Source organism: Dryobates pubescens, chromosome 19 (assembly GCF_014839835.1).
Source record: "Dryobates pubescens isolate bDryPub1 chromosome 19, bDryPub1.pri, whole genome shotgun sequence".
Taxonomy (NCBI): domain Eukaryota; kingdom Metazoa; phylum Chordata; class Aves; order Piciformes; family Picidae; genus Dryobates; species Dryobates pubescens.
The window spans coordinates 23,000,031-23,012,908 of NC_071630.1; the positions used below are offsets into that span (position 1 = coordinate 23,000,031).

The 12,878-nt window shown below is 55.0% G+C and overlaps 1 protein-coding gene across 3 annotated transcripts in view; it reads right to left on the bottom strand.

The window, feature by feature from the left end:
• The window catches only part of CBFB (core-binding factor subunit beta), a 46,467-nt gene that overhangs the window by 18,290 nt on the left and 15,299 nt on the right, over positions 1-12,878 (bottom strand). For all 3 annotated transcript variants that reach the window (XM_054170061.1, XM_054170064.1, XM_054170063.1), the window contains exon 4: positions 2,044-2,160. In XM_054170061.1, the coding sequence (XP_054026036.1) occupies positions 2,044-2,160 (117 nt within the window). The remainder of the gene's footprint in view (positions 1-2,043; positions 2,161-12,878) is intronic.

Here is a 12,878-nt window from a genome sequence, read left to right on the forward strand (position 1 = left end):
CAGAGATCAAGAATCTTGGGATTTATTTGGCACAGGCCTCAGGGTTCTGTGTCTGCCCTTGCTGGGTAAGCTACTGTAGTCTTCTGACCCATGCAGTCTGCAAGGAGCAGCCTCTCTCCCTTGCCAGAGAGCCCAGTGCTAGGAGAGGGCCTTAGCTGGCTCAAAACACCACCAGCCAGCTCTGGCAGTAGAGAGCATCACAGCACACAGCTGTGCTCAGGCTCCAGCTGGGCTCTGGGGCTTCTCTCACCCATTAACTGAGGGTGGCAGGACTACTCTCAGAACAGCACATCCTCTCCTTACAGGCATGCTGAAGAAAGCCTGTGGGGCTGTGACCAGTTCAGAGACTGCTTTAAACACCAAGCACTGCTTTTAGCCCAGAACAGCCACAATGGAAGGGTCTGCACGGGCAAAATCAGCCTAAGGTAGGCAGGGAAAGGGCCCCACAAAGCCTGCAACAGCTCCACATGCAACTTGACTGGAGTTACTTCCAGCTCTTGTAATCAATGTGCTCTCCAGTTCTGCATGCCTGGGGGAGAAGAATGCTCTGGGTGTTTCGATGGGACCCAAGGGCTCCTGCTCCTGACGCAGCGAGCGGCTGAGGAAAGGGCGAAACCCCCAGGCAAGTGAGGGCTGAGGACCTGGAGACAGAAATCAGGTCCACTAAACCCTTCAGAGGGCACCAAGGGAAAGCAGAGGTAATTGGGAAAACCAAACAGTTTGTGTGGCTAGGCACAGACCCAGAGGTCAGCCAGGTGTGAGGGTAACAGAGACAAGGAGGATGACCGGCGTCACACAGCGGCTCAGGAAGTCACAGGACTCTGGGTCCTTGAGTTTAAGGGGACAAAAGGAAGGGGACAGAGAAACATGAAACAGAGCTGTCCTTTAGGAGAAGCTGAACAGTGGCTCAAAGGGCATCCAGGGGGAGTCCTGAGGGTCTGGGGTGAAAGGAAGCCTTCAGAGAGAAACTAGGAGACAATGTCTCTGCACAGGGAGAGAGTACATTGAGAATCGTCTGAGGATACAGAACCTGGGGAGGGAAAAGGCAAACAAACCAGGCTGCAGGACCCTGCTCACCCTTCCTCCTCTCTCTGCATGCTTAACAAACCCCTACATCAGACAGCAATGCTTTTATACACTCCTAAATTATCAACCTACAGAAACAAGCTGCAGAGTTCCCCACAGAACATGGACTGGGTGGCAGAGCTCTGCTACCTGATGCTCCTGCATCCCATTTGCTGGCCCCTGCAGAGGCAGGGGACCTGTGTGGAGCCCACACCAAGCTGGTGCAGAGCTCCCCACAGAACATGGACTGGGTGGCAGAGCTCCTCTACCTGATGCTCCTGCATCCCATTTGCTGGCCCCTGCAGAGGCAGGGGACCTGTGTGGAGCCCACACCAAGCTGGTGCAGCAGCTTTTAGGAGCTTTGTTACCAAGCTCTGTCTCAAGTCAATAAGGAGCCCTACAGCTGTGCAAGTGGACCTCCTCTATCAGATGCCCTCAGAAAGTCATTTCCTCTGGAGTTACTTCCCTCTTGTGCCTGTCCAAAGCTCCAGCTGCTCAGCAGTCATCTCGCTGGTAGGAGGCAGGTAGATAGGAAGCGAGCTCTCCAAAGCTCCCATACCTTAAAAGAGAGTCTACCACTGCCAGAGAACAAAAGAACTACTCCTCCCCTCATCTGTAATAGACCAAAAAGCTGCTACAACCCCCAGCCACTGCAAAATAACCAGCTGGAGAGACCTGCCAGGGAAATGGTTGTGAGGTACAGCCACAGCTTCTCAAATGCTTCAAGATTCACCGCTCTGCAGCGCCCTAAGTGCTAAATCACCCACAAGGCTGTAAACTGCAGATGATTCCTACCCCTAATGTGCTGCTCTAATTAAAGCACTCCTTCAGCTACAACCATATGTGTCTGAGCTTCTACATTCTGAGGCTTTCCTGGGGCTCTGCACCCCGAGTGAAGGCAGGAGACAAGCCGAGCAGAAGGGGCTCGCTGCCTGACGCCGCCCTTCCCTGCAGGAGGACAACTTGAGACTCTCTTACCTGTGCTCTCTCCTCATCAAATTCCAGGCAGCCCATGCCATCCAGTCTCTGGAGATCTATCCAGCCTTTCCAGATGACACAGACACCGTTGAGAATCATAGGTGCCTTCAAGTACACCTGAAAGCAGAGCACAGCACAGGGGGTGAGCTCGGGAGCGCCTCCCCACACGCCTGCACCGCGCACGCCGCTGACACAGGAAGCTTCTAGATGTATTCTTAGAAGAGCATCCAAACCAGCTGGTAACATGAGCCTCCCCAGCTTCCCCTGCCTCCTTTCCAAGAACTCCTTTTAATCAAGCCAGGGCTGTAGCTTTTGCCTACTGTGCTGATGGAACACATTTGAGCTGCGTTCCTGTTTCCTACACTGGCATACATCAGGAGCTGCTTAGAGTCCTGGGACTGCTTTCAGTTACAGTCCCTGTTTCCCTTGTCAGCTTACCTCCCTGTCACAGAAAGTGGCATGCTGCCAGGCAGAGAGGATCCCTTACAGCACATCTCAATGGTTAAACCAGGACACCTGCTTTCCTCCTGCCAGGCAGCACTGTGTTTCACCCCAAAGCACAAGGCTCCTTCACAAAGAGCTTGAGAGCAGCCCTGGAGAAAAGGCCTTGGGGGTGCTGGGGCAGGAGGAACTCTACATGAGCCAGCAGTGAGCACTGGCAGCCCAGAGAGCCAAGCAGAGCAGGCTCTGAGAAGACCCTATTGTGGCCTTCCTGTATCTGAAGGGGGCTCCAAGAAAGCTGGGGAGGGACATTTTAGGGTGTCAGGGAGTGATAGGTCTAGGGGGGATGGAACAAAAATAGAATAGACCAGACCAGGTTGGAAGAGACCTTTGAGATCAAGTCCAACCTATCAGCCAACACTGGGTAGATGTGAGGAAGAAGTTGTTCCCCATGAGGGTGATGAGAGCCTGGCACAGGCTGCCCAGGGAGGTGGTGGAAGCCTCATCCCTGGAGGTGTTTGCAGCCAGGCTGGAGGTGGCTGTGAGCAACCTGCTGCGGTGTGAGGTGTCCCTGCCCATGGCAGGGGGTGGGAGCTGGCTGAGCCTTGAGCTCCCTTCCAACCCTGACAATTCCAGGGATTCTATGATAGAACAAGCACCAGGTTCAATCCTCCTGGAATCTGCCAACTAGTTGGAGTTTAGTAAAATAAGCTCTGCCATCCCCAGGCTGCTGAAAAGCAGCAAGCCTCCCTGTGTCTGTTCCAGCATTTGAGAAGGGCTTTTCAAAGAGCAGCAAGAGCAGATGATCAAACCCATCTGCAGCACCCCCCTGCACTGTGCCTGGAGCTGCAGCAAGGAATAATGCATGAGCCGAAGGCCCTACATCTCTCTAGGTAATGGCAGATGCTACAGGGATTTCAAGCAGAAGAAATCTCCCCCTTCTAAAGGCCACAGATTCATCTCCAGACAGGGAGTCTGCAAAGGCAGCAAATGCAATGCTGAAGGAGCTCTGACACTCTGTGTTTGGTGACAGCAGCCCTCAGAAAGCACACCACCCCCACCCCAACCCACCACCCCACAGCTAAATTAACTAAACAGTAAAGAAAAGAAGAAGGGCAAATTGAATCACCCTTCAGGAGTTATTTTGGGCCTAGCTGGCAAGTCAGGAGCCCTCCTGGAACAGAGGTTGGTCTGTGTTCAATCACCAGAGAGGCAAATCATGCACACACGCCTCTGCCCACTTCAGATTTCAAGACAGCCAAAATCCTGTGGAGCCTTTTCAGTCCTCAGGAGCAGCCCAGTTAGGATGTGGAGTTTCCACACTGAGACTCCTCTAACAGCTCTGCATTCATCCTCTGGCAAACCCTCCAAGTGTAATTGATGGTTAGCATTTCAAACCATGCCGACTGTGCCTGCCTGCTCAGTTCTAAGCTTACCAGCTCAGGTCACCCCAGCAGAGAAAGAACAGGCCTGCAGATAGAGGAGGTAGAGAAAGGAGGTGAAGCTTCCTCATGCAAAGGCTGGCTGGCTGAAATGAAGCACTGAACAAGTTGGAAGTGCTGTGGAAGGACTGAAAACAAGTAACACAGAATCACAGAAGTGTTTGGGTTGGAAAAGACCTCCAAGGTGACGGAGTCCAACCATCGGCCCAACACCACCACGAGCACCGACCCACGTCCCAAAGTGCCATGGCCATAGGGTTATTGAACACCTCCAGGAATGGGGACTCACCAGCCCTGCTCTCCAGATCCTCCAACAGCTTTGCTGCCCTTCTCAGGACCTGCTCCAGCAACAAAACATCCGTCCTGGAGTGAGGGGTCCGAAGCTGAAGCCAGCATTCCAGGTGTGGCCTCACCGGTGCCCAATCCAGGGGCACTAGCCTTGCCCTACCTCTGCTGGCCACACTGTTCCTGATGGGAGGCTCCACTCCTGGAAGTGTTCAAAGCCAGACTGGATGTCCTTGAGCAACCTCATCTAGTGGGAGGTGTCGCTGCCCACGGCAGGGGCTGGAAGGGGATGATCTTGAAGGTCTCTTCCAACCCAAACCATTCGATGGCTTTGCTAATCTTCAGGTTTTCTTTTCACTTAGCCTCCCCTCTCCTTCTGGCCCACAACAAAGGCCTGGGACCTCAGAAATCACAGAGGATTCCCAGGGATGCCAAAATGCAGCTTCTGAGGTTGTCCAGCAGGACAGCATGCTTTGCTTGGAATGCTGTGCTGCCACTACCTGCCTCCTTTCAGCAGCTGTAGCTCAGATGCAGCTGCTCAGGACTCAGGACTTCAAATGCCCACCCTGCACATCAGCTGTAAGCCTGAGCAGTGCTGGAAACTTTGAATGCCTTCAGAAGATGAAGGGGAAAGGGAAGCAAGTTGCCAGAGCTGATGTGATCCTTGATGCCCACTATCTGCCCCCAGCAGCCTGCCCAAAGGCCGAGCTGCTGGCACGGCAGCTCGTGCGCCGCCGGCCCGCGGCCTGCCCTTCCGAGGTCGAGAGCTCCTGAACACAGCCTTCAAGCTCGCCCCACTGGCTGCAGCAGCTCTCCAGCAATCAGGCAGCAAACACTTCTCACCCTGAAAGGAGGACTCCCTCAGCAAGAGAGGTGAGCAAGCACTGCACGGTCAAATTGAGGAGGACTCCTGCTGAGACCACACAGGTTGGTGCCGGAGCTCTGGTGCCACGAAGCCACCAAAGCACACTGCTGCTTTCCCCACTGCCTTAGAACGAGGGACTGCAACTCCCTTTCCCTCCTCTCCTCTGGAATGGAAACCACCTAAGGCTGAAGGCAAAACCGTTTAACCACACATTTCCTCCTCCTCACACAAAGCCAGGCTGGCTCCCTTGCCACTGCCAAACAGAACACAACCATCAGCAAGCTCCGCAGGGCAGGACAGAGGCTGAGCTGCTGGGGTGTCCAGGGAAGGGCAACAGAGCTGGGGAGGGGTCTGGAGCACAGCCCTGGGAGGAGAGGCTGAGGGAGCTGGGGTTGCTTAGCCTGCAGAAGAGGAGGCTCAGGGGAGACCTTCTTGCTCTCTGCAACTCCCTGAAGGGAGGTTGGAGCCAGCTGGGGGTTGGTCTCTTCTCCCAGGCACCCAGCAGCAGAACAAGAGGACACAGTCTCAAACTGTGCCAGGGGAGGTTCAGGCTGGAGGTCAGAAAGAAGTTCTTCCCAGCAAGAGAGATTGGCCCTTGGGATGTGCTGCCCAGGGAGGTGGTGGAGTCCCCATCCCTGGAGGTGCTTAGGAAGAGCCTGGATGGGTGCTTGGTGCCATGGTTGAGTTGATCAGATGGTGCTGGGTGAGAGGTTGGACTGGATGAGCTCAAAGGTCTTTTCCAACCTGGTTAATTCTATTCTATTCTACTGCTCTGGGCTGTGAGCACATCCCCTGGTAGGCACCTCAACCCCCAGCATCAAGTGAGCTTTTTGCAACTATCACAGCTCTCTACTCTGAAAGTTGCCTCAAGAGAGTCACAGTAGCAGAGCAAAGGCAAAAGTCTTTCAGTTGGTGAAGACCTCTAGAATCATAGACTCCATAAGGTTGCCAGAGACCTCAGATTTGGATTTGGATGAGCTGTTAGGAAGTTCTTCCCCAGGAGGCTGGTGAGGCATTGGAACAGGTTGCCCAGACAGGTTGGAGCCTCCAAGCCTGGAAGTGTCCAAGGCCACTTTGGATGAGGCCCCTAGCAGCCTGGTCCTGTGGGAGGTGCCCCTGCCCATGGCACAGAGGGTGGAATTTCATGGTCTTTAAAATCCCTTCAACCCAAACTGTGCTATGGGTTGGAAGGGACCTTAAAAATCATCTAGTGCCAACCTCCCTGCCATGGCAGGGACAGCTCCCACTAGGCCAGGCTGCTCAAACCAAAGCCAGGCTGTGAGTCTGGGTGAGCCGCAGCTGAAGCACTTGGCTGGAAAGCTCTAGAGAGCAGCAGGGAGGGGGAGGGGGAAGTCAGGCAGTCACCAGCTTTATCTGTGGTGGACATACCTGGTGCTACATTAGAGGAACATTCAAGAGGAGCAGTTGTGTTACACAGCTGCCTCCTTTCAGGGCACAGCCCCCAGCCCATAAAGCCCAGGAGGTGCAGCTGTTCTGGCAGTGGCAGCCGAGGGCTGAGCACTCTCACACGCACGCCGGGGGACAGCGAGGTGTCCCTCGGTCTGCACACACTGGCACAGCCCAAGCTGACCACTGTCAGGCTCTGAGACTCTCACAAGCTGAACTCTGCAGTTTCCCTCACTTAGGCCAGCTGAAGTTTCGCTCAGGTGGCTGTTGCACACAAGTCTCATTTCACCTCAGACTGCATCGTCCGTTTCCAGCTCCCACTGCAAACCAAAGCAGCCCTGGAGCCTTTCAAACGGGAGAAGCAGGCATGCTGCTTGCACAGCTGAAACAGGCTTCCAGTGTTAGAGCTAGTGTGCTGCTTGGGGACTGAACAATCACCAAGAGCAAACTCTCCTGTGCTGGCAGATTGGCTGGATGGAGATGAGCAGCTTCACACACACACACACGCTCTTGAGGAGGTGCTGCCTCCATCCATTCAGCTCTGAGTCGTTGAGCTGTGTGTGTGCTTTCTCAGCCCTCTCTCTGTGCCACACAGGCTCTCTCACCTTCCTTTGTGTCCTCTCTCAATTAACCTGTTATTTCTTCTCACCTGCATTTGAAAGAGCAGCCCTCTGCTCTAACCCAGCCAGCTGGGAATCCCTTTGTTGGTAAAAGCAGGCAGGGGGGTGGCTCCTGGAAGGCCTTTTGTCCATACTTCTCAAATCCACTTTGGTTTTTATGGGGTGAAGCAGAGAGAGTGCAGTTCTCAACGACTTTACCAAAGGAAAACACACACAGAGGCTGCTTCACTCCAGCCCAGGACCCCAGCCCTCAGTTTCACATCCTATTTTAGTCCTCTAGTAAATCCTTATCTCAGAACAGCAGGGGTATTTAGCTGATGTGCTACAGATATGCTATCTGTGTGCTCCATCCACACATCCTGCAGTTAAATGCTCCTTCTCCCTAAAGCAACCCAAGCCATTTCCTCCCCCAGAGACTGCACACAGTTCTCACCACCCACTGACTAATGAATCAGCAGGCTCACAACAGCCACCACCACCACCCATGAGACCAGCTTCAACCCCCCAGGAAACACCAGTCCCCAGTGAAGTGCTGGGGGGGTCCCCCTCCCCTCTTTCTGTTTTCATTTTCCCAGCACACTGGAGCAAAACACATTCTTACAGCAGAGGCTCAGTTGTGACTCACCCTCTGCCTCATCACACACATCTGCCCATTCACAACTGCTCACACAAGCTGCCTCTCTCTTGGCTGAGCCAAGTCTGGCCCAGCTCTGATCCCACCTTCTGAATCATCCTCCACTTTTAAACACTGCAGCAGCAGCCTCCCTGGTGACTTCACGTAGGAGATGCTGACCATCAAGACAGAAACAACTGCAAGCATTTGCTACCAGCAGGAAAGATGTCCAGTCAGCTAACTTCCATCATTTCAGCCTCTCTCAAGGTGGTCTGTGTGCAGCCAGGCCAAAGGAGCCTGCTTGCTGAAGGTGCTCAGAGAAGGCTCTGCATTCCTGTGCCTCCTCCTCTCAGATTGCTCTCCATGCACAGCCACACATCCTCACACACACACAGCCTGCTGGGCTTGCCACACAGCTCTGGCACAGCTCTTCTGCAGCCAGGCCCTCCCTCCCCAAACCACAGAATGCCAGCATGGTGGGAGATGGAAGGGAGATCTGCAGATCAGCCAGCCCAAGCCCCTGCTCCAGCAGGGCACCCACAGCAGCTTGCCCAGGAGCACAATGGCCAGGGGGAGTTGGAATCTCTCCAGAGCAGGAGACTCCACAACCTCTCTGGGCAGCCTGCTCCAGGCCTCCAGCACCCTCACACCAAGGAATTTTCTCCTCCTGTTCAGATGGAACCTCCAGTTTGTGCCTGCTGCCCCTTGTCCTGTCACTGGGTACCACTGGCAACAGTTTGGCCCCATCCCCTTGCCTCCCCACTGCCCTGTTAGCCCTTGCTGGTCATTGCTCAGCTCCCCTCTGGGGCTGCTCTTCTCCAGGCTCTCAGCCTTTGCTCCTCAGGAGATGCTCCAGGCCCCTCAGCATCTCCACGGCCTCACTTACACAGCTGTGGTATGACATACAACAGCTCACTGCCAGGTCAGCCAGGGAAGGGTTGCTAGCCTGGCTATCTAAAGGGGGCAGGCAAAGAGGGAGGCAGCAAGCTCTGAAACACCAAGGGGGGGAAGCTCTCCTAACCCTCTGCAGAACCACTCACCCACTAAAGCCCTCAGCTGCCCTGGGGAAGGAAGCAGCAGAGCGCCTGGGTCGGTGTGAAAACAATCCAAGTTAGAGCAAGAGCTGGGAGCTCCGCAGCAGCCTCCGATCCTGACCTCCTCTGAGACTAACCAACCCCAGCCAAGCCAGGGAGAGCTGCAGCGGAGCCGGCAGCTGGGCCAGGAAACCCCCCCGGTAACACGGTCTGAACTGGGAGTGAAACGGTACATCAAGAGGGTTGAAAAGCAGCCCATTTGCAAAGCCGTTGTGGTGCAGCAGACTTTGTGGTGTCCTTCATCTCAGAACAGTGGAGACATCCCACAAATCAGAAGAGCTCCCAAATCCAAGGGGTTTAGAGCAATCCTTCTGTCCCCTGCCTTCAAGCAAATGATTCCTCTCCCTTTAAACACAAGGAGGAGACGTTTCCCGGATTGTTTCGAAGGCTACATCTTGAGCAGCTTCCACGCTGTGAGAATGAGGGCCTGGGACAGGCTAAACTCGACCCTGTTCCCCTAACAAGGCAAGGAAGTGACACGTCCTGAGAGAACAGCAGTGCTTCCTCGCCAGCTGCGCAGGGATCACCTGGCTGCGGCTTTCCAGACGAAGCCAGCTCTCCAGTGTCTCAGGGGTGGCACCCAGCTGGGGCAGAGTGGCTGAGAGGGACCTGGGGGTGCTGGTCGATGGTAGGCTGAACATGAGCCTGCAGTGTGCCCAGGCAGCCAAGAGGGCCAAGGGCATCCTGGCCTGCAGCAGGAAGAGGGTGGCCAGCAGGAGCAGGGAGCTCATTGTGCCCTGGGCTCAGCACTGCTCAGGCCACACCTGGAGTCCTGTGTCCAGCTCTGGGCTCCTCAGGGCAGGAAAGAGGTTGAGCTGCTGGAAGGTGTCCAGAGAAGGGCAACAAAGCTGGGGAGGGGTCTGGAGCACAGCCCTGGGAGGAGAGGCTGAGGGAGCTGGGGTTGCTTAGCCTGCAGAAGAGGAGGCTCAGGGGAGACCTTCTTGCTCTCTGCAACTCCCTGAAGGGAGGCTGGAGCCAGGTGGGGGTTGGTCTCTTCTCCCAGGCAGCCAGCACCAGAACAAGAGGACACAGTCTCAGGCTGTGCCAGGGGAGGTTCAGGCTGGATGTTAGGAAGAAGTTCTACACAGAGGGAGTGACTGCCCATTGGGATGGGCTGCCTGGGGAGGTGGTGGAGTCGCCGTCACTGCAGGTGCTCAGGAGGAGACTGGATGGGTGCTTGGTGCCGTGGGTTAGTTGTTTAGGTGGTGTTGGATGCCATGATCTTGAAGGTCTCCTCCAACCTGGTTTATTCTATGTATCTTCTTTGTGTGTGTCTCACTCCTGCACCACACCCCCGTGACAGGCTGGGGCTGCCTGCTGTGCAGCTGCTGGGGGGCTGAGGCCAGCCGGAGCAGCAGGGCTGCCCCAGGACCCCTCAGCAGGCCCAGCGCCCACCCAGCGCCGCTCCCCCCGGGCTGCACACAGCTCTCCCACCTGCCCTGCTGGAGTCAGAGAGCCCAAGGGAGGTTTGGGTTGGAAGAGGCCTTTAAAGGTCATCTCACCCAAAGCCCTGCACTCAGCAGGGCCATCTGCAGCTGGAGCAGCCCTGCTCAGGGCTGACAACCTGACATGGTCCAGGAACACCTCCCAGCTCTCTGGGCAACCTTGGCCAGCATCTCAGCACCCTCAGTGGTCAACATTCCTTCCAGCCCAAATCTGCCTTTTGGTTTAACCCCATCACCCACTGTCCTGCCACAGCAGGCCCTGCTAGAGAGTCTTTAAGCCTCTGGAAATAATTTGAGCTGAGGCTGGCAGGATCAGCCATGGCCAGGCCCTTCTGAAGTACCCTTTGGAAAGAGCCCACTCCAACTTTTGAAAGCCTCCTTCTCTCCCCAGTGCCACCTTCCTACACCCTACCACCCACCCAAACCCACCCACAGATCAAAACACCCCAACCACTCAGGCTTGCTGGTTCTGTCTTACAGAACACAAACAGAATTCCTGGAAAGGGGGTTCAGAGCTGCAGCTCAGAGGGATCCTCTGTTCCATCAGCTGTGGCAAGGTGGGGATCCCTTCAGCAAATTGAGACATCAACAAAGCAGTTTGCTTGCTGAGAGTCTCAGCCTAGGCTGCCAAGAAGGAGACAGAAGTGTGAAATGCAGCCTTTCATGCCCCCAAAAGACTACAAAAAGCAGTGGAAATCCCAACTGACCGACTGGGAGGAACAGAAGGATCTGCTGGAATGAAAACTATCCCAGGAATTGCTAACAGCCTGTTACTAGAACTGTAATAGCAACCCCGTCCCTGGAGATATCAGGGGGAGGCTGGACAGGGCTCTGGGCAGCCTGGTCTAGTGGAGGAGGTCCCTGCTGACTGCAGAGGGGTTGGACTGGATGAGCTTTGGAGGTCCCTTCCAACCCAGACCATTCTGTGACTCCAGGAACACCCAAAAGCAGCTGAGCTGACTCTTTCAGCTATTAATTGCAGGGGGTAGTTGGTGCATAAAAGGTTCAAACTGGTGTTAGAAGATTGGAAAGCCCTCCATTCCCCCTCCTGTAGAGCAACACCTCCCTGGCTGAGCCTGCTTCTGCCCCAAGACAATGGTCAAGTTGTAACTATGAGTTAATTTCTCTGAAAGCTTTTCAGTTCAGCCTGACCCATATCACAGAATGGTCAGGGTGGGAAGGGGCCTCCAGGATCATCCAGTTCCAACCCCCTGCCATGGGCAGGGTCACCTCACACCACAGCAGGGTGCTCACAGCCACATCCAGCCTGGCTGCAAACACCTCCAGGGGTGAGGCTTCCACCACCTCCCTGGGCAGCCTTTTAGGCAAATCCTGCAGCTGCCAGAGTCAGGAGGCAGAAGAACAGACTCTTTACATCTAGAGTTTTCCTCCCTTAGATGCATTTCCCCCTCTCCATGGAAATCTCTACATGTACATGTGCCCAGATACACATGCAAATGTCACAGGTGAGTCAAGATACAGCTTGAAAGATTACCTTGAGGCATCTCCCAGCCAAGGGGAGGGAAACAAAAATCATCTCCAAACTCTTCAGCAGTAAGTTGCAGTCAAGAGAACCAAGCACAGAAAAATGTGGTTTAGCTCTCTAATTAAAGCAGAAGGTGTCTGACAACAAGTGATAGCACTCCCTTAGTGTATCCCCTGAGGAAAGAATCTGCTCCAGCTCACAACTGCACAGACATCTCAGCAAACACTGGCTGTGGTTTACAGCTCCACAGCAAAACCTGAAGGCCTGGTGCTGTGTTCTCTGGCCAGGTTTGAAGCAGGGCAGGGTAAGGCTCCTGGCTTTGCTGCTAGGGGCACTGAAGTTTTGCAAAATGCCCATCCAGATAAAACTCAGGTGGGACACAAACCACTCCTGCAACAGGTAGAATCACAGGATCAACCAGGTTGGGAAAGACCTCAGGGATCAGCAAGCCCAACCTGGCACCCAACACCTCATGGCTACTAAACCATGGCTCCAAGGGCCACATCCAATCCCCTCCTGAACACCTCCAGGGATGGGGACTCCACCACCTCCCTGGGCAGCACATCCCCAGGGCCAACAACTCTCTCTGGGAAGAACTTTCTCCTCACCTCCAGCCTAAACCTCCCCTGGCACAGCTTGAGACTGTGTCCTCCTGTTCTGCTGCTGCTTGCCTGGGAGAAGAGACCAACCCCCAGCTGGCTACAGCCTCCCTTCAGGGAGTTGGAGAGAGCAAGAAGGTCTCCCCTGAGCCTCCTCTTCTGCAGGCTAAGCAACCCCAGCTCCCTCAGCCTCTCCTCCCAGGGCTGTGCTCCAGACCCCTCCCCAGCTTTGTTGCCCTTCTCTGGACACCTCCCAGCAGCTCAACTTCTTTCCTAACCTGAGGAGCCCAGAGCTGGACACAGGACTCCAGGTGTGGCCTGAGCAGTGCTGAGCACAGGGCACAATGAGCTCCCTGCTCCTGCTGGCCACACTCTTCCTGCTGCAGGCCAGGATGCCCTTGGCCTTCTTGGCCCCCTGGGCACACTGCTGGCTCATGGTCAGCCAGCTGTCAATCAGTGCCCCCAGGTCCCTTTCTGTTTGTAGTAAAAACATCCAGAGGATCAAGGGCTTGCTCCAGTTGGAAAAGCCCCAAGACCC